The 26,471-nt window shown below is 44.7% G+C and overlaps 1 protein-coding gene across 3 annotated transcripts in view; it reads left to right on the top strand.

Moving 5' to 3' along the window:
• The first annotated feature begins 3,509 nt into the window (after positions 1-3,509).
• cog4 (component of oligomeric golgi complex 4) overlaps positions 3,510-26,471 on the top strand; it is a 74,020-nt gene continuing 51,058 nt past the window's right edge. For all 3 annotated transcript variants that reach the window (XR_011345639.1, XR_011345638.1, XM_069900981.1), the window contains exons 1-2: positions 3,510-3,654; positions 17,483-17,565. Coding sequence is in view for 1 of the 3 variants with exons in the window: in XM_069900981.1 (XP_069757082.1) it covers positions 3,535-3,654; positions 17,483-17,565 (203 nt within the window). In the remaining 2 variants the exon portion in view is untranslated. The remainder of the gene's footprint in view (positions 3,655-17,482; positions 17,566-26,471) is intronic.

Below are 26,471 nucleotides of genomic sequence, written 5' to 3'. Positions count from 1 at the left end.
GGTCCCATTTTTACCGATTTTGGTGTCCCCGTCAGGCTGGTGCCTGTGGTGGACCCCCCCCCCCATCCCCCCATCAATACGCTAGTGCACAAAGATACATATAGATACTGAATTGTTGAGATAATTTGGAATCTTTGTCACCAATGAGATAATTTCGAATGGACCAGACAGAAAAAATATAATTAAAATGTTGACCAAGGATAACAACAGTGAAAATAAGAGAAATAACAGAGAAATACAATAAAAAACACAGTAGAACAATAAAGTACATTAAGAAAATAAAAAGAACAAAGTGATTTTACTTGGAAGTTACCACAATTGTGTTCTACTGACAGTGTTACCAAGTCACATCTTTCACACCAACTTAACATTTATTTTTTCAACCCAACTTTTTAATTATTTCCCAAAATATTCCTATTCCCCACTAAAATACTCTTAGGCCTCACATCCCACCAAAATATTCCCACACCCCACCTTGAGAATCTATGCTGTAGATGATCTCGATGGCAGGGAGGGTTTTACCTGTGATGTTTGGGATTGTGTCCACTACCTTTTGCAGGGCTTTATGCTCAGACATATTGGTGTCCCCGTACCAGACCGTGATGCAGCTGGTCAACACACTTTCCACCATACATCTGTAGAAATTTGCCATGAGGAGATATTGTAGCTAGTCGCCACAGCAGAGAGTGGAAGAACAACACACACTCGATGCGGTTTTAGACAAGACTGGTTTATTGCATTCTCATTCCCCCTTATATAGGTGCAGGTTCCTGCCTCTGGGCCTGGTTTTCCCGCCACTGTAGGCAGAAGTAACGTCAGTGACATTCCATTCATTGTTTGGTCAATGTTCCCATTGTGTGGGCAGTTGGCTGATGAGAAAGGCCATTAGCCTTTGAGGGCAACCATTTTGTGTGTCAGGCTGTCTCCTGGGTAGTGGGCTGCTACATGAACCACTTCCCCCATCTCGTCCCCAGAACCCGCAATCTGCGTATTGTCCTTTGCCTTTGGCTGCCTGCCCCTGTATTTCAGGGTCTGTGTAGTGACCAGCTGGCTGGTGTCCATGTGTGCAGGCTTGAAGTGGTCGATAGTGAAAGTCTCTTCCTTACCACCGATATCCAGCACTCAAGAGGATCCGTTTTGCCTGATCACTTGGTAGGGCCCCTCGTATGGTTGTTGCAGAGGTGAGTGGTGTGCTCCCTGTTGTACGTATTTACATCTCTTTAGATCCTTGGGGATGAATGTCTTTGGTTAGCTGTGCAGCAAGGGCTGTGTTGGGGCTCAGGTGCCAAGTCACTTCCTTAGCTTATTCAACTTTGTTGCTGGTGGTTCTTCTGGGTCCTTGGCAGTGGCCAAGATCTCCCTTGCTATGACCAATAGTGCGCCGTACACCATTTCTGCCACCAAGTCATTGAAATCCTCCTTCAGTGCTGTGTGCATACCCAGGAGGACCCACGGTAGCTCGTCTGTCCAATGCGGCCTCTTGAACCAAGCCCTCAGAGCTGCCTTCAGACTGTGAGACCGCCACACTATTTCCAATTCCTCCATTTAAAAAAAAACCCTCTTTTACAAGATTGAGTTTCTTGGGAGGGAGGTGGTGCACCCTGGCATGGTGTGGTGGTCCCACTGTCAGTATGGGTGCCATACCCCATGTTTGGGTTCGGCCGAGGTAAACTGGGATGTCATGATGGAAGGGAATTTGACCAGGATGCATGCAAACTCATTTTCAAACACTGTGACAGAGTCGAGATGGAGGGCTGGAAGTCTGGCCTCACCTGGGGAGAAAGTCTGGAAAGTCTTGGCGTGCACCAAACGCCACCCTTTAAGGTCCACTAGCAGGCAGTAGGCTCAGAGAAAGTCTGCCCCCAGGAGCAGCTGTGCCACCACCACCAGTGTAAAAGTCCATATGAAACAGCTGTTGCTAAAACGGAGTTGGATGGTGCGGGTGCCGAAGGTCCTTATGCTGCCCTCAGGACCGGGCCTGGCTTCCCATTTTGGGTGTCATAGGCTGAGAGGGGAAGAATGCTAAACTCTGCACCCGTGTCGACCAGGAACCGCCGTCCTGAGAGGGAGTCCCAGATGTGGATGAGGCTGTCTTGTTGGTCAACCGCCGTAGCCACTAGTGATGGTTAGCCACGGGATTTCCCTGAAATGCGCAGAGGGGGCGGCATCAGCGGGCCTCCATACCCCATCTCTGATGGTAGAACTGCGCTAGCCTCATGCTTTTCTTTCTTTCCGACGGTTGTTGCAGCCTTGGTGTTCTCTGCATGCGTGGCCTAGCAACCTGTTCCACCACACAGCTGCCATCCCTTTTCACTCTCCAGAGCACATCTACCTGAGCGGTGACTTTCCTGGGGTCACTGAAGACCTCAATGGCGAGTAGCAGTCAGATAGTCTCGAGCAGTCAGATAACCTGCTCAAAAAACAGGCAAGGCTTGTGCCCCTCGACCAAGGCCAGCAATGTCCCTCATGAGGATGGATGGGGCCCTGTTGCCCAGGCCATCCATGTGCAACAGTTGGGCAGTGCGCTCACAACATGAGAGCCCTAAAGTTTGGGTTAGGAGATCTTTGAGGGCCTTATATTTGCCTTGTTCTGGAGGCTGCTGCAGGAAATCGACAACTCATCCCAAGCAAGCTCACCACATAGCAGTACTTCGTGGCATTGGCGGAGATCTGTTGGATCTGCAACTGGGCTTTGACCTGCTTGAACTGTACCAGTGGCTGCGTTGTCCAGAATGTAGGCAGTTTCAAGGAAACTGCATGTAGAGTTGAATGGTTAGTCATCTTCAGGTCCAATTGTTGTTTGCACCAGTCAGGGTCACCAGTGTAGCGAGTCTCTACAGCAGAGAGTGGAAGAATGACACACACTTGATGGGGTTATAGATACGACTGGTTTATTCCACTCTCTGCCCCTGCTTATTTAGGCCCAGTTTCCCGCCGCTGGGCCCAGTTTTACCACTGTCGTCGGCGGAAGTGACGTCAGTGACATTCCGGTCAATGTTCCCACCGCGTGGGCAGTGGGCCAAGGAGGACCACGAGCCTGTGTGGGCCTTGTGCATTCGCCATGTTGGACCGCCGTCTTGTGTGCCGAGCCACTATAATATCATATGAGATGTAGAAGTAGTTTGGAGGATCAAACAAAATTGAATATCTTGAGATTAAATGCAAAGTAATTCAATGCATTTACATTTGAAGGTGTACTAACAATAACCACACCAGCAGTGTGAATATAAGACAGCTTTAATATAGATAAGGTCACCGGGATGACCCCTGGTGGCCTAGTGGTGTAATTGCATATCACCACAGAAGGATCAAGGTCATTTTCAGGGGGTGATAAATTAGGCTTGAAAGCTTAACATTCACAAAACAATAATTACATTTGATAAATACATAGAAAGTTATGAGCTGCAGTTGAATCTTGCTCAGGATGTTTGCTTGGGTGCTCTGCAGGGAGTGAGGGCAATTGATCAGGCACCATCAGGACATCTCGCGGGTCCTCGATTGCGCACCGGAAACGGTTGCCCAGAGACGGGGAACATGGCGTTCAGCTCCACGTCGCCGGCGGCCCGGAGCTCCAGCCTTTCCATGGAGTTTCTGGAGGGACTAACGGAGATCACGGAGCTGCAAGAGGCTTACAGCAAGCTTTGCAACGAGGAGGTAATGCAGGGAGAGTGGGCCGGGGGCCGGGGGAGAGAACTAGGGGCAGGGGGAGAAAACTAGGGGCAGGAAGAGAGAACTAGGAGCAGGGGGAGAGAACTGGGGGCAGGGGGAGAGAACTGGGGGCAGGGGGAGAGAACTGGGGGGCGGGGAGAGAACTAGGTCCAGGGGAGAGAACTGGGGACACGAGATAAGGCAGAAGAAAGAGATCCAGTGTCAGGAGGAGAGATTTAGGGGTAATGGGAGAGATCCAGGAACAAGGGGAGAGAGTTGAAAGCACATTAGGGCAGGGGGAGAAATCCAGTGTCAAGGGAGAGATCTGGGGCAGTGGGTTGTGCAGTGGGAGAGACCTAGTGAAGAGTGAACTGGATGCATGAGGTATAACAGGGAGAGTCATCCGGGGGCACAAGGTAGGGGAAGGGCAAGAGGTCTGATGGCAGGGGAAAGAATTTGGGACATGAGGTGGTGGCAGGAGCAGATACAGGCTCAAGTGACAGGTACTACAGCTTGGGCTGCCTTTTAATCAATGTTAAAAGTGTGACAGGATAAGACTGCGGCATCCCAGAGCAGACCTGCCTGTGCATCTTTTCTGGTTATATTGCTCATAGTTGTCGTGATTCTCTGAACCTTCAGCGAAAAGAGTAGTGGAAATGCATGTATCAAAGTTTACATTCATTGTCATAATATGTACATGACATCACCAACAACCTTGAGATTCTTTTTCCAGTGGGTCATGCAAAATCAGTACTTATGATGTATAAAATTAGCTATAGAATATCTAGTTATGAGAATTATGATGAGGAAACCATCACAAAGACTTTGCCACCAGTAAGCTAGGAGAGAGAGAGAGTAACCAAGGGGTTTCCAGACAGGAATCAATTCTCACCTCTTCTACTGAGCCATGTCTTAATCTCTGATCTCTTTAACACAATTGTGCTAACTGACTACTACCTGCTAGATGCAATATAATGGCATCCAGCACCACTCAGTCCCTGAATGACATTGTTTCAGTGCTAAGTTTTGGTCACCATTGTCAACTTCAAGCATCAAAATTACTATAGGCTTCTTCAAGTGCATTCTCTGCCAAGAATGCACCTGCGGAAGCGGCCCTTTGATTTTCCGTTCAGTTGGCAGCGCGAAAAGTGCAGCGCTGGCCACCTGAAGGGACAGCTGCACCGGATGCGCCTCTGAGTGCACTCCGGCTCCTGTCCCTTCAGGCTGTCAGGTTTGGGATGGCTGGCTGTCAGAGCTGGGATGGCTGGCTGTCAGAGCTGGGACAGCTGGTGCGGGCTATCAACGCGGGAACATCCCCACCTGATACCGCTGCACTGCTTTCTCCCAACAGCCCAATATGTGTCCCCACACTGTGTGGTGGCCATCACAGGCTGTATCACTGCCCTGCTCTCTCCCAACAGCTGGATATGAGTCCCCACACTGTGGGGCGGCCCGCGTGGGCTGTCAGTGAGGAGACGTCCCTGCGCTGACAGCCCACGCCGGCTGCCCCTGACATCCCGCACCGGGAGGCAGAGGCAGCTGGGAGGGGAGCTGTCAGGTGCTCGCCAGCTGATTGTTATCCCCTTAGCAGCAGCTTTCAGACGGCTGCATCATGTGCCAGGGAGGGGACCTCAGTACTCCTGCGATTATCCCTCCCGGAGGAGGGTTACAAAGTTCGCCTCGCAGATGCCTCTCTTTCAAGTGGCCTTCCGACAGCCGCATATTGGCATAATATGCGGCTTTACAATCGGGGATCTTGGCCACCTGAAAGTGCCTTATGAAACTAGCCATTAACGTGTAAATTGGAAACCAGAAATGAGGCAGCCAGAAAATAGAAACTGATGTGTACTGTGAACAATACTTCCAGACCTGTTGATTTTTTTGTTCACCAGAAGGGATGTTCTTAATTTAATTGACCAACCACAAATCATTTCCCTGTCTTTAGGAAGAAGATATGCAAAATGTAAAACATAAACTGTAGCAATACCTTTAAAGATTTGGTTGCAGGAAAATCCCTTAAATATTGTACCGTGTGACTGTGTTCTTTGAATGAGACCAAACAGTGTTAGTGAGTTGACCTTGTCTACCCAACATTTCTTTTTTTCTTTGGCTTGGCTTCGCGGACGAAGATTTATGGAGGGGGTAAAAAGTCCACGTCAGCTGCAGGCTCGTTTGTGGCTGACCAGTCCGATGCGGGACAGGCAGACACGATTGCAGCGGTTGCAAGGGAAAATTGGTTGGTTGGGGTTGGGTGTTGGGTTTTTCCTCCTTTGCCTTTTGTCAGTGAGGTGGGCTCTGCGGTCTTCTTCAAAGGAGGCTGCTGCCCGCCAAACTGTGAGGCGCCAAGATGCACGGTTTGAGGCGTTATCAGCCCACTGGCGGTGGTCAATGTGGCAGGCACCAAGAGATTTCTTTAGGCAGTCCTTGTACCTTTTCTTTGGTGCACCTCTGTCACGGTGGCCAGTGGAGAGCTACCCAACATTACAGACTGCTCATTCCTGCTAGTGTCATTTGAATAAAGTCTGTTTCAATTGTACTGTGTGGCTTGGTTGTACTTTTTGTATCTTGACAGGAGCTTGACTTTAACAATGAGTACTGAAAAAAACTACTCAAGAAAAGATGTGTACAAAAGAGAAAATAATAAATAAAGAAATGTCAATGTTAGAAATAGAAGTACCTTCACAGAAATTGCTCGAGACAAAAATTGAGAACAAAGAACATTTATTATACAACAATGCAAAGTTGGGTGCTTCCCCTTACCATGGGAATACACACATACACTGGGGTTCACCCAACTTTTATACAGTTCATTTCAATATAGGAATACCCTCCCCCTTACATTCTTCTGCCTCCTGGAGAGGTTTGGCATTAGGTAATCCTGCCTGCCTACCTGCTGTTTCTGTGCACTTGGAGGACCAGGGGGTATCCTGTCGGTGTCTTCTCATGTCATTATCCTCATTGTCCTTATTCATAACCCTTTGTTCTAATTTACACCTTCCCGACCCTCAGGGCTGTGTCCTCTTCATATGTAGAACTGTCTAAGGCTTACTAATTACATATTCAAACTTGCTAATTCTATCTGGGGCTAGAAGACCCTTATCTCATTCACTAACTCTACTTCCTACATTCTATTATCTATTGTCTATCCTTATCTCATTCATATCATATGATTCTAAGGCTAGAGATTCTTATCTTAGACTGATTCTGCTTCCTGCATTCTAATATCCATGTCTCATCCTGTTTGTACTGGCTTCATTCATTTACTCATGTATCAATGTTTGTTTCTTCATGTTCATATTTGTATATCAGTTTTTATCATCTCTCACAATCCTCACTTTTCTTTTAGATCAGTAATACTGATCTCTCACAATGATCAGTGTTACTGGTCTCTTACAATCCTCACTTTTCTTTTAGATCAGTATTACTGATGTCTTTAACTGAAAATGTCTTACTTGACAACTTGGTGTTTTTCCCAGCTGGTCAATAAATGGACTGCAGTCTCAGTATCTTTGGATGAAAGTTGGGAAACACACATCCTTTGGGTGATTGTGTTCTGACGAGGGGGTCGATGAATTAAGAACAGTACACGAGTCTTTTAGTCCAGCTGCTATAAGGGCTGTGGGTATCAGACTCGTTACAAATAAAAAGTCTAGTCCATCCCAAGTCTGTACCTGGGCATGGGAAGCTTTTCGAACTCCTGAAGAAAAGTCTTTAACCGCCTGACCGTTGTGAGCGTTGTCCTTAGTCAGTCTTTCACAAACGCTGCCTTCAGCAGCCAATCGTGAGCCAGGCAGTTCCGTTGAATTGTGGCTCGTATCTGCCGTTCCTCTTCAGCCCCGAAACTCAGGGCCACCGATCTCTGTTTGATGATGATGTTCAAGGCTGTCTGGAATCTGATTAAACGATTTAAATGCCAAGCAGCTTTAGAGTTCTGTAGCAGCTCACGTCGTTTGTAACTGGTGCTCCCCTTAACGGGATGGTGTTTGTCATTCTGAATGAATGAGAGACCCAAAAGATGTTTGAGAAGAGACCAAGTTGGGGAGGATTGTTTCTTATCGTTTAACCCGTGTGTTGCAGCTTGACTGTTAAGCTTAGTATGAGTATCAGTGAGGTTGTGAGTAGAAGCCAGTGTGTGTGCATTAGCATATGTATTAACTCTATCTCTGCCACATGTACAGTGCTGACTACCATTCTGTCTGTCTTCATCCCGCCATCTCCTTTGTGCTGTGCCTTTAGAACTCCTGTCTTTAATACTTGTGTAGGCTAAAATACAAATTAAATCTATTCCAGTAAAGCTGTTGAGTTCCCCTGGTCCGTGTTGAAATCCCTTGTTAACCCATATCCCACTATGACTATACATTATATCTATGCTCTGTCTATATTTTAAAGGAAAAAAATTGTGACCTCTGCTGTCCCTATACCAGGAGGACTTAATACATAGTAAGTAATTAAATGGAGTCCCAGAAATTGGGAGGCAACAATTAAACAATACAGTAAATGATAGAAAGAATACAGTAAATGGTAGAAACAACATTACGGCACTTTATCCCGACGTAGTGTAACTTTGAGATCAGAAGGATGAAGGACTGCACGCCAGGTGGAGGGTAGATTATCAACGTTGTTATTCTGTGGTTCAGTAGCTGGTTTAATTAGTTGGATGTGGGTCCAGCCTTTTTCTTTCGTTCGCACGGCAGTGTCTGTAATTAAAAGTACACAATAGGGGCCATCCCAGACAGGTTTAATGTTGGTTATCTTGCCATGATTTGACATAAACCTGGTTTAATAGAATGAATAGGATACTCCAGGGGCGGCGTTTGAGCTAATAAGCCCTTCTGTCTTAATTCATGGAGGGAAGTAGACAGCCCCTGTAAAAATTTAGAAATATATTGGTCGTTAGCTTCAGGGATAGGGGTATCAGTGTGGAATCCCATGTAAGGAAGACCAAACATCATTTCATATGGTGAGACTGCAAGGTCCTTACGAGGGGCTGTGCGAGTTCGAATTAGAGCTAAGGGTAAAGATTTAATCCAAGAGAGGCCAGTCTCCTCATGAAGTCGAGTGAGCTGATTTTTCAAGGTTTGATTCATTCGTTCAACACGGCCTGAGCTTTGGGGGTGCCACAGGGTATGTAGTTGCCAGTCTATTCCCAGTATTTTGCACACACCCTGGAGTACCTGAGAGGTAAAATGTGTACCTCGATCCGAGTCAATGGTTTGAATCATACCATATCGTGGAATCACAGATTCCATTAGTATTCTGATAACGGTGCTGGCACGATCATTAGGGGTCGGGAAAGCCTCAACCCATCGTGTGAAATGATCTACCATCACCAGGAGGTATTTGTAAACCCCTATCTTAGGTAATTCCGTAAAGTCAATTTATCCATTGAAACAGGCCTACAGCTATATCGCAACCGCCAGGCATTACCTGGCGCATAGATTTCTTATTTACTCTCTGACAGATCGGACAACCCCGAGTATTTTGTTTGGCTATTGTGTATATACCGAAGCAATGAAGTGATCGCACAAAAGTATCGACAAGTGCCTGGGTTCCCCAGTGTGTCTGTTGGTGTATCTGATCTACAATTTGGCGAGCCAAAGCTTTATTCAGGACTTGACGTCCGTCTGCCGTCCACCACAACCCATCGGCCGTTTGGCACATACCCTTGTCTTTCATGGAGAGCTCCTCTTCCCGGGAAAAGATGGGAGTCTTTTTAACCTCTAGTGGTGTGGGCAGTAGAGGAGGATTTTCTCTGCTAGTGCAGCCTGTTTGGCAGTTGCATCAGCCTGTCTGTTCCCTTGGGCTTCGAGACTGTCATCACTTTGATGACCTCGTACATGTACTACAGCTATTTCGTTAGGTAGTGTAAGGGCATCGAGGGATTGGACATTTAAGTTTTCATGGGCCAACTTCTGTCCTTTACCAGTTATCATTCCCCGTTCTTTCCAGATCTTCCCAAAGGTGTGCACTACCCCGAAAGCGTACTTAGAGTCCGCGTAGATAGTACCCACCTTACTCTCTAGACCCTGAAGTGCTCGACAGAGGGCATATAATTCACAAGATTGTGCTGACCAATGTCCAGGGAGGCGACCAGCTTCAATTACCACTCCTTCTTTGCCATCCACTACACTATACCCACTATAGCGAGTGCCATCAATGCAACGGGAAGATCCATCAATAAACCATCTTTCACCCTCCTGTAAAGGCTGATCACTTAAATCCTCTCTAATTTTGGTCTGTAGATCTATAACTTCTAAACACACATCTTCTAATTCATTAATGGTATCGTCAGAATTTGGAGCGACCAGGAAGGCTGCTGGGTTAGGGTTTTTACTTGTAAGCAAGGTCAAATCATCCCTATCCATTAGGATCGCTTCATATTTTAAAATTCTAGAGTCTGTGAGCCACCTTCCAGCACGCTGTAAGAGAATATTGCGGACTGTGTGAGGGGTGTGAACTATCATCGGGGCACCAAATGTAATCTTTCGTCCTTCCTCAACTAAAATAGCAGTGGCTGCGATGGCTTGAACACATTCTGGACAACCACGACAAACAGGGTCTAAAACTTTTGACAGAAAAGCAACTGGCTGTCTACAGCCTGCCCTCTCTTGTGTTAATACTCTGGTGGCTACACCTCCTTTCGCATTGGTTTATAGGTCAAATTCAGAGCAAGCTCTTCAGCGCTTGACGTCCTGCTTTGCGGAAACTGCCAAAATGTTTGGCCTGGAAGTCAGCCTGAAGAAAACTGAGGTCCACCATCAGCCAGCTCCCCACCATGACTACCAGCCCCCCCACATCTCCATCGGGCACACAAAACTCAAAACAGTCAACCAGTTTACCTATCTCGGCTGCACCATTTCATCAGATGCAAGGATCGACAATGAGATAGACAACAGACTCGCCAAGGCAAATAGCGCCTTTGGAAGACTACACAAAAGAGTCTGGAAAAACAACCAACTGAAAAACCTCACAAAGATAAGCGTATACAGAGCCGTTGTCATACCCACACTCCTGTTCGGCTCCGAATCATGGGTCCTCTACCGGCATCACCTACGGCTCCTAGAACGCTTCCACCAGCGTTGTCTCCGCTCCATCCTCAACATCCATTGGAGCGCTTTCATCCCTAACGTCGAAGTACTCGAGATGGCAGAGGTCGACAGCATCGAGTCCACGCTGCTGAAGATCTAGCTGCGCTGGATGGGTCACGTCTCCAGAATGGAGGACCATCGCCTTCCCAAGATCGTGTTATATGGCGAGCTCTCCACTGGCCACCGTGACAGAGGTGCACCAAAGAAAAGGTACAAGGACTGCCTAAAGAAATCTCTTGGTGCCTGCCACATTGACCACCGCCAGTGGGCTGATATTGCCTCAAACCGTGCATCTTGGCGCCTCACAGTTTGGCGGGCAGCAACCTCCTTTGAAGAAGACCGCAGAGCCCACCTCACTGACAAAAGGCAAAGGAGGAAAAACCCAACACCCAACCCCAACCAACCAATTTTCCCCTGCAGCCGCTGCAACCGTGTCTGCCTGTCCCGCATCGGACTTGTCAGCCACAAACGAGCCTGCAGCTGACGTGGACTTTTACCCCCTCCATAAATCTTCGTCCGCGAAGCCAAGCCAAAGAAAAAAAAAAAAAAATAGGTCAAATGGCTTATTTAGATCGGGTAAAACCAACACTGGGGCACTAATAAGGCGCTGTTTCACCAAGTTAAAATCTTTAATCTCTTCCTCTGTCCAGTCAACAGCTTCGCCCCCTAGAATCGTGAGTTCATCATAGAGGAATATGACCAGGCTAGAATAATTTTCAATCCAGATTCTACAGTATCCCACTAAACCAAGGAATTTCCTAAGTTCTTGGGCATTCTTAGGAGGTGGGATCTGGAGAATACCACGTATCCTCTCTGGACTTATTTTCCTAGTTCCCTGACTTACCAGATGACCTAAGTGTTTAACTTCTGATTGAACAAATTGTAATTTGGATTCGCTCACCCTGAGACCCTTATTCTCCAGATAATTCAAAAGTTTAGCAGTATACTGTTTAACTAATTCATACGATTTTCCCGTAATTAACAAATCATCAACATATTGTATCAACTGACAATTCTCTCTCCGAGGAGCCTCATCTAGTATTTGTTCTAAGACCTGACCGAATAAATTTGGTGATTCTGTAAAGCCCTGGGGAAGGACAGTCCACCGGTATTGATTCTTACGTCCAGTAAAAGGGTTTTCCCATTCAAAGGCAAACATGTCTCTGCTCTCTGTGGCTAATGGACAGGTCCAGAAAGCATCTTTGAGATCAATGACACTAAACCATTTATTATGGGGATAGATATTACCCATTATCGTGTACGGATTAGGTACAACTGGGTGACGGGTGAGAATAATCTTGTTTAGCTCCCTCAAGTCCTGCACTAATCGATAGGTACCATCTGGTTTTTGGACAGGTAAAATTGGGGTATTAAAAGGTGACATACAAGGTTCGAGTATACCATCTTTTACCAACTGGTCAATTACTGGCTGCAGCCCCTTTTGGCCAGCCATAGGAATGGGGTACTGTTTTCGTCGGATAACCTGTTGAGTGTCTTTTAAGGTAACTTGTAGGGGAGGAATATCTAACACTCCTCTATTGCCTTTTTCTGCCCATACTCTCGGATTTATAAGTTCTCAATATTCCTCGCTTAATACATATAGTTGAACCCCGATACCTGATTCTTGTGGTCTGGTGCCGATAGCCAATTGGTCCTGTAAATCTCGTCCTAACAAACAAACTCCAGCTTGGGGAACTAGTAGAAGATCCTCTGTTATTACCTTTTCGCCCATTTGAATTTTTACATCTCTTAATACAGGGACTGTAAAATCTCTTCCTCCTACTCCCGAAACTATCACTGTCCCTTCTATCCTAACACCCTCGGGTTGATATAAAATACTAGACCGTGCTGCCCCGGAATCAACTAAAAATACCATCTTGTCACTGTGGGGTCCTATGCTTAAATTTACTAATGGTTCTCCATGCAGCCCCACGATGTGTATTGACTGAGAACCGTGACCCCCCTATTCATAATCTGCTTCCATCAGGGCGTAAGATCGCATCTCCCTGGCTCGCAGTAGGCAATCTTTCCTAAAGTGTCCTTCCTTTTTACAATGATAACAGACAAGTGCTCCTGTTTCCCAATCTTTACCAGGGTTTCTAAAGGGCCCCGGGAATGGTCGTCGTCCCCGGAATCCTCCTCTACTCCTCCATCTACTGGGATCCCAACTTCCCCATCCCTGGCTCCCCTCACAACATCCAGGAGCTGGCACACAGTCCCTACCCTTTCCATGTTGTTCCTCCACTACTCCTTTGACTGCCTGCATTAAAATTTTCGCCTTTCCTTTCTACTTATCCTCAGACCTCTGGACAAATGCTTTTTGTGCGATCTGTAGAAGCTGGGCTATTCCTTGCTCATGCCAATTCTCAGTCTTCTGTAATTTCCTTCTAATGTCTGGGGCTGAGTTCATAACGAAACCTGTTAGTACCAGTTGTTCCCCTGCTGGGGATTCTATGTCCAGACCCCCATATTGCTGTATTGCCGTGTGCAATCTATTCAGAAAGGCAGAAGGGGTCTCCTCGGGACCTTGGGGAACCTCCAAGGCTTTCTTAAAATTCTGTCCCTTTGGAACAGATTCCTCTTATCAAATTAACTCTATATTCTTCCATTAATGTGCGACTGTCACTAGTATTCTTGTCCCAATTTGGTTTTGTCAAGGGAAATTTAGCTTCTCCGGGTATCGCCTCTGGTCCCCCTTGGTGTTCCTTATCCCAGACTCTAATTCCTGCCTGGCGAATCATTCCACGCTCATCCAAAGTAAACAGGGTCTTAAAGATAGATGTTAACTCATCCCAGGTATATGCATTTGGTCCCAAAAATTGATCTAATTGTTCAGCACACCCTAGAGGATCTTCTATCAGGGAGATCAGCTCTTTCTTAAAGTTACGCACTTCTGTACTGGTCAGGGGTACATTTACGAAACCGAGACCCTCTCCCACGGAAACTTCCCGCAGAGGTCTCATCCAGTTAGTTTCTGGCTTATTAGGTCTAGGTTCCTGCTCCCTGGGAAATGAATCAGAGGTTCTGAATTAAAGTCGCCTCCCCCTCTGGTCACTAGAGGTGGCAATCGAGTGCTTTGTGAACGGGTCATCATACCACTCCTACTCTCTTCTCTTTTCTCTAGCTGTGGGGGAGGAGGGAAAGGTGCAGAAGGGTAGGGCATAGGAGGGGGAGGAAAGATAGGAGCCGGCATAGGAGGAACATAAGGTGGAGGAAGGGAATGTAACACATCCCATCCTTGTGGTTCGGACAAAAAGTTCCTCATCTCTCTTGTCCTTGCATTCTTTTTCATTCAAAACCAATTGATTGAACGATCCCCTGAGCCAGCAGGCTGCATATTCCCTGCTCTCAAGATTATCTTTCTGGTTTTGATAGAGCCAGATGTTCAATGCTTGACACATCCAGTCATCATCGGATCCGAACTTTGGCCAGTATGTGGAGCTCCCTTTAATCGGGCTTTTAACCCATTCTATGCAACAATACCTGACCAAGGTCAGTTTGTTCTTTCCACGGGTTCTTCCCGCGCCCCAGTTAGATAACATTAATCCCAACGGGCTGTACGTGGTTATCTGATTCTCACATCCTTCACTAGGATTCTCTTCCTTGCTACCCACACTTCCCATACTAACAGGCAAGTAGAATTCCTCTTACCGAGTTCCAGTAGCAATCTCTAGCGTGCTTCTTCAATGTCCTCTCGTTGTTTGTTCTCAATGCCTCTTCTCGGATATCGCTCGCTTCATCCACTGACTAGTCACCCTCCGTCCGTGAGTCCAGCTGAATCAGCTGGGGTGCACCTACCCCCGTCGTCGGGCACTCTGTCAGTGGAGGGAGTGGGATCTCGGACGAGCCCCCATTTGTTAGAAATAGAAGTACCTTCACAGAAATTGCTCGAGACAAAAATTGAGAACAAAGAACATTTATTATACAACAATGCAAAGTTGGGTGCTTCCCCTTACCATGGGAATACACACATACACTGGGGCTCACCCAACTTTTATACAGTTCATTTCAGTATAGGAATACCCTCCCCCTTACATTCTTCTGCCTCCTGGAGAGGTTTGGCATTAGGTAATCCTGCCTGCCTACGTGCTGTTTCTGTGCACTTGGAGGACCAGGGGGTATCCTGTCGGTGTCTTCTCATGTCATTATCCTCATTGTCCTTATTCATAACCCTGTCTTTGTTCTAATTTACACCTTCCCGACCCTCAGGGCTGTGTCCTCTTCAAATGTAGAACTGGCTAATACTGTCTAAGGCTTACTAATTACATATTCAAACTTGCTAATTCTATCTGGGGCTAGAAGACCCTTATCTCATTCAGGCTAACTCTACTTCCTACAGTCTATTATCTATTGTCTATCCTTATCTCATTCATATCATATGCTGATTCTGTCTAAGGCTAGAGATTCTTATCTTACTCAGACTGATTCTGCTTCCTGCATTCTAATATCCATGTCTCATCCTGTTTGTACTGGCTTCATTCATTTACTCATGTATCAATTTTTGTTTCTTCATGTTCATATTTGTATATCAGTTTTTATCATCTCTCACAGTCAATAAACTGCCTTCAGTACAGAAATTAAATATTCAAGAATAAATAATGTGCAAAGTAAGAGTCTTTAAATGAGTCCCTGATTGAGTTTGTTGTTGAGGAGTCTGATGGTGGAGGGGCAGCAGCTGTTCCTGAACCTTGTGGTGCGAGTCTTGTGGCATCTATACCTCTTTCCTGATGGCAGCAGCTCGAGCTGCTGTGCTGGGTGTTGTGGGTGTTGCTGGGTGTTGTGGATCCTTGATGATTGCTGCTGCTCTCTGATGGCAGCGTTTCATGTAGATTTTCTCAATGGCAGGGAGAGTTTTGCCTGTGATGTCCTGGGCTGTGTCCACTGTCTTTTATAGGGTTTTCTGATCAGAGGTTTTGATGCCCTCATACCTGACTGTGATGCATCCAGTCAGCACACTTTCCACTGCATTTCTGTAGAGGTTTGCCAAGGTTTTTGATGTCATACTAAACCTCCGCAAACTCCTGAAGAAATAGAGGTGCTGACGTGCTTTCTTCACAATGTCATTCGCATGTTGAGTCTAGGGAATGCTCATTGAGATTGTGATTCCAAGGAATTTTAAATTTGCTCACCTTCTCCACCTCTTAAACCACAATGATCACTGAATCATCCACCTCTGATTTTCCATTCCTAAAATCCACAGTCATCTCCTTGGTTTTGGTGACATTGAGTGGAAGGTTGATGTTAGTACATCATTCAACTAAGCTTTCAATCTCCCTCCTGTATGGTGACTCATCACCCCTTTTTATACAACCCTGTCCCTTGGTATCGTCATCACATTTGTATAATGGTTAATTTCTACAAATCAAGCCATTTTTTTGGAACATTTTAAAAGACTCAAGCAAATATATACAAGCAATATAAGACATTTTCCTATCACTCAATAAAATATACAGAGTCCAGTATTTTTTTCTTTCCCCGATTTTAAATAAACAAAAATAAAATTAAAACTACTAATTAAAACACATGTCATTTGTGCCTCAACCTTAATTCACTCTTCTTTATTTATCTGTCGAGTCAGCTTGTATCAACTAATTTCTCAAGGTGAGGAGTGGGTAGAAATCATATCTGTGGATCCATGTGCCTCAGGTACGGCTGCCACACTTCAATGAGCGTGTCATACTTCTTCCTCAAGTTATAAGTAATCTTCTCCAGGGGAATGCAACTCTGCATTTCTGTACTGCATCGTTGAGTTGAGTGTCAGACTTTCATGCTACTGCTGTACATTTCCTGACTATTGACATATTGAATTTGGTGTTTGGACAATCTAAACTGTACTTAACCAATATTTCCCAGAAGGAATCTGCATCTTGTGGAAACTCCATTTTTCTAATTTTTTTAGAACATCCCCAGGTCTACCCAGAAGGATATCACCTTTGTACATAGCCAGGTGAAGTAGATAAAGGTTCCAACCTCTACATTGCTTCTGAAACACATATCCAAAATTTCTGACTTTGTAATTTTTGCAGTGTGAGGTATAACTAATGCAGGAAATTGTACTGCACTAACATGTATCTAGCATTGACAATTCCTGACATACTGTTCAGACACAAGTCTTCCCATCATTTTTCATTAATTTTTGTACCCAAGTCTGACTCTCAACTTTCCCTTGACCTGTGTAATCCCAGTTTCGGGCCCTCACTTTGGAGTATAAAATATATTCTAGAAATAAACTTAAATACATTCCCCAGTCAAATTAGAATCTTCATGGTCCTACACTCTGGCAGAGTAATTGTTTGTCCTAATTTATCTCTTAAGAAAGATCTCAATTGTAGGAAGCAGAAGAATGTTCTATTAGACAATCCAAATTTAATCCTCAATTGCTTGAATGACATTAGTTTTCCCTGATCATAACAGTCCTTGATACACCTGATCTCTTTCTGGCACCAGATGTCCAGGATCCTGTTACCCAGTGTCATGAGTATTAAATTGTTCTGGGTCAAGGGCGTATTAGGAGACACCACCACCTTCAATCCAATGCATTGATGTATTTTTTTTATCTTATATGGTATATATGTTTTAATATGGGGTTATTTGTCTTTGGAAATTAATTTGATGTTCCATTTATATATATGAACAGATCTGAATAGAATTTGACATTGGGAACTTGACATTTTTTGTGCATATGTATGATTTTATGCAATTTTATTGTTGTTTGGTAACTGGGTTTTCTTTTGTTCTTCATGCAGAAGGAGGTTGAAGCAGAACTTGAGGGTCTTTTTGGACAGCAGAGCAGCCTGGAGGGTAAAATGGTAGCTCTGCACCGGATGGGGTGAGTACCAGTTTCAAAAAGTGAATAAAAACCTGATGAACAGTTGGCTGTTGTCAAATGCCAAGAGAGAAATTTTTGTTTCGAATTCTCCATTTCACTCATTCATGGTTGACATGGTGAATGTCGATCACCTGTATCAGGTGCTAATGCTGTAGGTGTCACCTTTAAAGCATACATGATGACTTTGGAGAAAGTCATGTTGTGGCGTCATAACAAACAGCAAGAATGCATTTTTGCAGATTGTGTTAATAAAATTATGATAAAATTTGTCTTTAAAAGGTATAGATTGTGGGGATTTAGTTTAGGTATTAGTATATATGGGACACTTTACAATCAGACATTTCAGTAAAACTTCACAGATATTAAAATTTCACAAAATGCATCTCATTTAAAATGCAAGAGCTGTGCCTAAGGTGGAGCCTATAAGTTTGTAATGACTTTGCAGAGACAATGGAACTGCTTTGGAAAAGATTTCACAAGTAGGTGTTAATCGGACTGATTTAATGGAATAAATGGAGTATTGTTTTAAAGGAACAGATGTCCAGGCTCTGAAAATGATTCCGGTGCCAGCGGTCCAAGACTGCTTGTTCTAAGAGGGGACATGTGGTTTTACAAACTGAGAGAGGGGGAAAAAAAACATGATTCTTGAAGAGAAAGAGAGGGACAGTCAGATTTGCAGCAGGAGTTGGTGTTGGAGGCTGCAAGAGTGGCACTCCTGCTAAGACCCTATTTTGAAGATGGGTTTTGAGTTCTGAGTTCGACCTATTCTCAACTCTTGTAGTCAATTACAAGAGGAAATGGCTGGTTAATGTGTTTCTTTTGGAATTGGGGAAGAAAGAATTCTGTGGTAACCTAGAAGAAGAGGTTATCTCTTGGAAAACCCAAGAGGGGGCAAGTTTCTTTGCAAGACACTGAAGTGGCTGATTGAAGGAGATCAGTTTGGCAGGGGGGTGGGGAACAGAATGTGAGAGCAGTGTCAAGGGAGCATGGCCACCTAGATAGGAATAATAACGATAACAAAGGTAGGATGGAGATTAGGGTAAAAGGTAGAAAAGAGAATATATGTGAGGGTCATTCTCTGAAATGCATATATTTTAATGCAAGAAGCATAGTGAACAAGGTAGATGAGCTTAGCTCAGGGGTGTCAAACTCAAATTCACGGAGGGCCAAAATTAAAAACTTGGACTAAGTCGAGGGCCGAACTAAATATTTATTGAAAGTTTTCAACAACATCTGCATGTTTTCTCTTCTTCCAACATATGTAATGTTAAACTTTAGGATATAACTTTAGGAGGATAATGTTACAGGTCAGGAGTAGGTAGCTCAAGTTCACCCTTTGCTTGACCTGAGGGAAACATATTTGGTCCCTGTGGAGATGTAGTCAGCATTCACAGGCTGTGTCCATTTTGGCCTGCATCAGGACTCAGCATTTCCTGCTCACTCCTCAGACTCTAGGCCTCTATTCACCCTCGACCCACCATCCCTCTACCTGACCAGTCCTTTACTCAACCTCTACTCACCCCTCACTCCACTCGCTCTGCCTCTACCCACCCCATCCTATACACGCCCCTCTACTGCCTCTCCCCTCAACCTTTTCCTCCCTCTACCCGTCTCTCACCCTCTAATCACCCCTCCCCTACTCGCCCTGCCCCTCCCCTTTTACCTCTTCCCTATCCACCCCTCCTTCTACTCATCTCTCCCTCCAACTGCCCCTCGCACTACCATAACTTCCCCTGCCCATTACTCCTCACCTACACCCTCTGCCCACCCCTGCTTACCCACCCACTCAGGCCCAGCGCGCTGCCGATCAGCCTTTGCGGAACAGCGGGGGCCGTGCGCAGCCTGCCATGTCCGTCGCGCCGACAGGAAATCACAGGCGCTTGCCAATCCGCCCCACCGCTCGACAGGTGGGAGAAGTGACTGGTTGTGCGGGGAGCCTTCCAACTGGCTTGCTGGCTGATGACATCGACAGACTTCTCGTGTTACAATTTTGTTTTCCCCGTTCTCAAAGTTTGCACGGTCAACCTGCAACACTCTTGCTCCCTCCGCGTCCCGTGGATCTGATGCCTGGGTGTTGTTAGGATTCCCAGCAGAAGGTTTGTGGAACTTTACCATTCTGGATTCCTTTTTGAGAATATTCTGGCCATCTTTTAAGGGGGGTGGTTTTAGGGGGGAGGGGATAGTAGGGGGTGGGGAAGGATGTGCAATGAAGGAGGAGGATGGTGGGGGTGACATTACCAAAAAACAGCATCGGCTCTCGCTGCAGGGCGGGCCACCTCTAGTACATTTTTGAAATGATCTTGCGGGCTTAGAGCATGGACAGATACTTGGGGTCATGATATTGTGGCAATTAGTGAGACCTGACTACAGGAGGGGCAGGACTGGCAACTTAATATTCCAGGATACATTTGTTTTAGATGTGATATATCAGGGGTAAAAAAGGGGGAGGTGTTGCTCTGCTTGTTAAGGAGGACATTACTGCCATGAGGTGGCAGGATGGTCTGGAGGGATTGTCCAGTGAGGCTGTTTGGGTGGAATTGAGCGGTGAAAGAGGCATGAAGGTGTTAATAGGGGTGTATTATAGACCACCAAATGGGCCAAGAAAATTAGAGGAACAAATTTGTAGGGAGATAACGCATATGTTTGAGAATCATAAGGTAGTGATCATGGGAGATTTTAACTTCCCTCACATTGATTGGGATACCCATGCAGTTAGAGGGCTGGATGGGCTAGAGTTCGTTAAATGTGTTCAAGATTGTTTTCTAAATCAATTAGTAGAAGAACCGACTCGGGACGGTGTAATACTGGATCTCCTGTTAGGGAACGAGCTAGGTCAGGTATCAGACATTAATGTTGGAGAACAAATTGGGTCTAGTGATCATAACTCTGTTAGTTTTAGGGTAGTCTTGTACCTTACAGTTCAGCGGGCAGCAACCTCCTTTAAAGAAGACCGCAGAGCCCACCTCACTGACAAAAGACAAAGGAGGAAAAACCCAACACCCAACCCCAACCAACCAATTTTCCCTTGCAACCGCTGAAACCGTGTCTGCCTGTCCTGCATCGGACTTGTCAGCCACAAACAAGCCTGCAGCTGACATGGACATTACCCCTCCATTAATCTTCGTTCGCGAAGCCAAGCCAAAGAAGAAGAATTAGGGAAGAGCAAGGAGGGGCCTAAAGTTGAGGTTCTGGATTGAAGAAGAGCAAATTTCGAAGGAATGAGAAGGGATTTGGGGAGTATTGAGTGGGACAGAATATTTTCAGGTAAGGATGTAAATGAAAAATGGAGGATATTCAAAAAAGAAATTTTGAGGGTACAGAGTAGATATGTCCCAGTGAGGATCAAAGGAAAGGCTGGAAGTCACAGGGAGGCTTGGTTTTCAAGGAATATTGGAAATTTGGTTAGGAGATAAAGGGAGGTGTACAAGAGGTATAAAGAGCAGGGAGCTGAGAAGTTGAAGGAGGACTACAAGGAGTATAGAAGGAATCTTAAGAAAGAAATTAGAAAGGCCAAAAAAAGGCACGAAGAGGCTTTGGCAGACAGACTAAAAATAAGTCCAAAGGGTTTCTATAGGTACATTAAAAGTAAAAGATTAATGAGGGATAAAATTGGACCCCTTGTAGATAGCGAGGGTAGGCTGAGTGAGAAGTCAGAGGAAATGGGGGAAATTTTGAATGATTTCTTTGCCTCGGTATTCACTAGGGAAAAAATTTTTGAACCAGTTGAAGTAAAGAAAAATAGTGGGGAGGTCATGAAGCATATAAGGATAACCGAGGAGGTAGTGATGGCAATGTTGAAAAAGATAAAGGTGGACAAATCTCCAGGACCGAACAAAATATTCCCAAAGACACTCAGGGAGGCTTGTGGACAGATAGTGGAGCCAATAACAGAGATATTTAGGATGTCACTGGCCACGGGGGTGGTGCTAAAGGATTGGAGGGTTGCGCATGTGGTTCCGCTGTTTAAGAAAGGGTCCAAATGTAAACCTGGGAATTATAGGCCGGTTGGTCCGACGTCTGTGGTGGGCAAGTTGATGGAAAATGTTCTGAGGGATGGTATTTACAAATATTTGGAGGTACAGGGATTGCTAGGGAGTAATCAGCATGGTTTTGTCAGGGGTAGATCATGCTTGACAAACCTGATTGAGTTTTTTGAGGGGGTTACAGAAAAGGTTGATGAAGGGAAAGCTGTGGATGTTGTCTATTTAGACTTTAGTAAAGCTTTTGACAAAGTTCCCCACAGGAGGTTAGGAAAAAAGGTGGAGGCATTAGGTATAAATAAGGAGGTAGTGAAATGGATTCAGCAATGGTTGGATGGGAGGTGTCAGACAGTAGTGGTAGAAAATTGTTTGTCCAATTGGAGGCCGGTGGACTAGTGGAGTTCCTCAGGGATCGGTCCTGGGTCCACTATTGTTTGTTATATATATTAACGATCTGGAAGTAGGGGTGGAGAATTGGATAAGCAAGTTTGCGGATGATACAAAGATTGGTGGTGTTGTGGACAGTGAGGAAGATTACCGTAGATTAAAAGATGATTTAGGAAGGCTGGAGGTGTGGGCTGAGAAATGGCTGATGGAATTTAATACAGATAAGTGTGAGGTGTTATATTTTGGAAAGGCAAATCTAAATAGGTCATATGCATTAAATGGTAGGCTATTGAGATGCGCAGAGCAACAAAGTGATTTAGGAGTTGTGGTAAATAGTACCCTTAAGGCTGATACTCAGGTAGATGGTGTGGTGAAGAAGGCATTTGGAATATTGGCCTTCATAAATCGGAATATTGAATTCAAGAGTAGGGAGGTTATGATGAAATTGTACAAGGCATTGGTGAGGCCAAATTTGGAGTACTGTGTACAGTTTTGGTCACCAAATTATAGGAAAGATATTAACAAAATAGAGAGAGTGCAGAGAAGGTTCACGAGAATGTTGACAGGATTTCAAGGTTTGAGTTACAGGGAAAGGTTGTGCAGACTGGGGCTTTTTTCTCTGGAGCGTAGAAGATTGAGAGGGGACTTGATAGAGGTGTTTAAGATTTTAAAAGGAACAGACAGAGTAAACGTGGATAGGCTTTTTCAATTAAGAGTGGGGGAGATTCAAACTAGAGAGCATGGTTTAAGATTGAAGGGGGGAAATTATAAGGGGAACATGAGGGGAAATTTCTTTACGCAAAGGGTGGTAGGGATGTGGAATGAGCTTCCGGCAGACGTGGTTGAGGCGGGATCATTGGTTACATTTAAGGAAAGACTGGATAGTTACATGGAGAGGAGAGGACTGGAGGGGTATGGACCGGGTGCTGGTCAGTGGGACTAGGAGGGTGGGGATTTGTTACGGAATGCACTAGTAGGGCCGAACTGGCCTGTTCTGTGCTGTAAGTGGTTATATAGTTATAGTTTGTGTGTGTGTCCAACAAACAACGAATATCTCTCTGAAACCAGCAAAGACCTTCCTTTGTGGTAACAATTTAAGTTAAAGCACCAGAGCCTGGTGAAGATCATAAATGTTAAATTCTGTGCACAATATGATAATTGGAGAAGTGAAAAGTGTGTACCAACAACATTTTTTTCAAGATTTAAATAAAATTGTAGGAAAATTTACTTGACGAGACAAAATGTCAAGGATAGCATTGGAAAAATTAACATGGAAATATGGTCGGGGGGACTACGAATGCCTAATTTTAAAGATTATTATAAAGCACCTCAACTTAGATTCTTGTCTTCCTGTTATCAGTCTATGAAAAGACAGCGTGGGTACAAATTGAAATGAATAAAATAGGAGAAAATAATTCCAAACATATTTTGTATAAATGGCATGAAGAACTGTTGAAAGGGAAAATAGATACACCAATTATGAAACATATACTTAAAGTATGGAATGGAATCCATGTAGAAAAAGGAATGAAGAATTATCAAATAGCCAAAATGTTATTAAAACAAAATCCTTTAATTCCTTTTACAGTTAATAATTCATTTTTTGATATTTGGCATAACTGGAATAAAAAGGATAGTTTTTTGGGTTCTTTTTTTGACTTTTAACCACTTGAAAGACAAATAAAATATACCAAATAATACTTTTCTCTTATTATCAACTTAAATCATATTTAAAAAGAAAGTTGGGATTGAATTTTAGATTACCTGAACAAAGTTAATATGAATATTTAATAACTGATATATTTATTATTTTTATTACTAATATTTTATATATATATATATATATATATAAAAAAAAAAATATATATATATATATAAAAAGAGACTGTGCAGAAAAAAATATCTATTTAAATCAAAATTGAGATGGGAAAGAGATTTAAATATACAAATCCAAGAAGTATGGTCAAAACTATGATATGAAAGTGTAACTAATACAATTAACGTCAGATATCAAATGATACAATTTAATTTTTTACATCAATTATATTATACTGCACATAAATTACACGGACTTAATTTAAATTGCTCTGATCAATGTTTTAGATGTAATAAAGAGGTAGGAACCTTTTTACATGTAGTATGGAAATGTGGAAAAAGTAGAAAAATTTTGGGAAGATATGAGTATTTTACTGGGACAAATTATGAAGATACAAGATCTGAAAGACCCAAAAATATTTTTTGCTAGGTGATATTCATGATTTTAAGTTAAATATTTATTAGAGTAAGTTTCTAACTGTAGCAATAGCAGTAGCAAAGAAATGTATGGCAGTAATGTGGAAATTAGACAATACTGTGGGGTTGAATAGATGGCAAATGGAATTACAAAATTGTATACCGTTAGAGAAAATAAAGTATAATTTATGGAATCAACAGAAAAATTTTGTAGGATTTGGAAACCATATATGGATTTCATTGGTAAGAGTTCGTCTACAGCATCTGCTTCTCCCGCTCCTACTCACCTTAGTTAAATTAGAGGTTTAAAATTATATTTGTAAATTTTGAAATTTAATTAATCAATGAATGATCTGTAGCGGCGACTACACTGCTCCTTCAATAACACACACAACCAGACGGGTTGAACTCAGTGAGCAGACTAGTTTATTGCAGGCTGCTGGGCTGCACTTATACTCCCAGCCCGGACCTGGCTGAGAATTGCGCTGGAGGGCGCTGACGTCATCCGGGCATCACATGGTCCCCAAGCGCGGGTTTCTGAGCCCTGAGTTGGAAGGAAGGGAAACCACAGTCGGCGCCATTTTGGCCGGTTGCCCTGCCGCGTGGCTTACAAGTGGGGCCAGTTTGTCTGCCTTGAGGTGAGCCGCCACACAGCCCCCCACAGAACTGGTGCCAATGTCCTTTTTTGCTGGGCGGCCTCGCTTCTTGGGCTGGGCAATGACCATGGGTGCGCTGGCTTCAGCCTGTCCATGGTAACCAGCTCATGACTGCTGCCCAAGTCCAGCGTGAACATCGAGCTGGAATGCTGTACAACCCTGTACGGCCCCTCGTACAGTCACTGCAGAGGTGTCGTGGTCAGGGCCCACTGAACGAAAATGAACTCTGCGGAAAGCAGCTCGCCAGGAACGTGAGTTGGGTGGGTGCCATGCCTGGGTGGCGGTGGGGGTTCAAAGGAGTCCAAGCGTGCCCTGAGGTGAGGAAGTAGTGCATGCGGCGACTGCTGGGGATTGTGAGGTGCGTTGACGAACTCACCAGGTAGCGCCAGCAGTGCACCGTAGACCAGCTCAGCTGATGACGCCTGCAGATCTTCCTTGGGAGTGGAGCGGATGCCCAGGAGCACCCAATGCAGTTCGTCCGTTCAGTTGGGGCCGGTGAGGCGGGCCATGAGCGCTGACTTAAGGTGGCGGTGCAGACATTTTACCAGTCCATTGGCCTGCGGGTGGTGGTGAACAAGGTGCAGCATGCATCTGACGGTGGCCTGGTCCAGGGCAGTGACCACATGGTAGAATTTGGTCGTGTTGTACAAAATCTGGTGGAGATGAAACTGGGCCTCAGCGTGGACAAACCAGGTCTCCAGCTCCTGAACCCAGAATTCAGGCAGTTTCACGGCTATAATGCTGATCCCAGGCTCAGTCATGATGGGTTCAAAGACATTTGAACCAGTCAGGGTCACCAATTGTAGCGGCGGCTACAATCAGACGGGTTGAGCTCAGTGAGCAGACTAGTTTATTGCAGGCTGCTGGGCTGCACTTATACTCAGCGCTGGAGGGCGCTGATGTCATCCGGGTGTCACGTGGTCCCCAAGCATGGGTTTCTGAGCCCCGAGCTGGAAGGAAGGGAAACCCCTGATGGCGCAATTTTGGCCGGCTGCCCCACCGCGTGGCTTACAAGCAGGGCTGGTTCGCCTGCCTTGTGGTTAGCCACCACAGATCTATGATAAATATTCAGATAGGCTTTTTTCATTTTTTTCTTTATTTTTTGAGGAGGGTGGGGGAGAAAATATAAAATTATATATTTTTTTCATCATTTTATTATTCTGTATGATTATGGATAAGCATGTTGTATTTGTCATTGATGCAAATAAAAAATAAAATTTTCCAAAAAAAGTGAGAAGTGAATGATTGGAGAGTGAAACAAAGAACTTCCCTGAACACACACACATTACATACACGTGCACTTAGAATTAGAAGGGGGTTAACTTAATGGTAATAAGTGAAAGATTGATTTTATTATTTGAAGAAAATTGAAATAACATCCCCAGGATGTTATTGATTCTTGTGTGACATATAGGGCTCTGTCGATGCTAGTACCCACTGAAAAATTCACATGAGTGCCCTTTTCAGAGTTTTCTTCCGGCTTAAGCTCAGTGTGAACACAACCATTGTCTTGGTGAATTTCTATTGCTGCTGGTTTTTGGGGTCCTCTGGGCTCGGAACAGTGGAATTTCAGTTGTTCTAGCTGTCCACTGGAGTGACATGCTGGTGCAACTAATGTAGCTCCTTCGTGTCAATGACCTGGGTTCAATCC

This window comes from Narcine bancroftii, chromosome 10, assembly GCF_036971445.1.
Source record: "Narcine bancroftii isolate sNarBan1 chromosome 10, sNarBan1.hap1, whole genome shotgun sequence".
Lineage (NCBI taxonomy): Eukaryota > Metazoa > Chordata > Chondrichthyes > Torpediniformes > Narcinidae > Narcine > Narcine bancroftii.
Note: the sequence above shows the minus strand (reverse complement) of the source record. Positions and strands in the feature narration are given on the sequence as shown.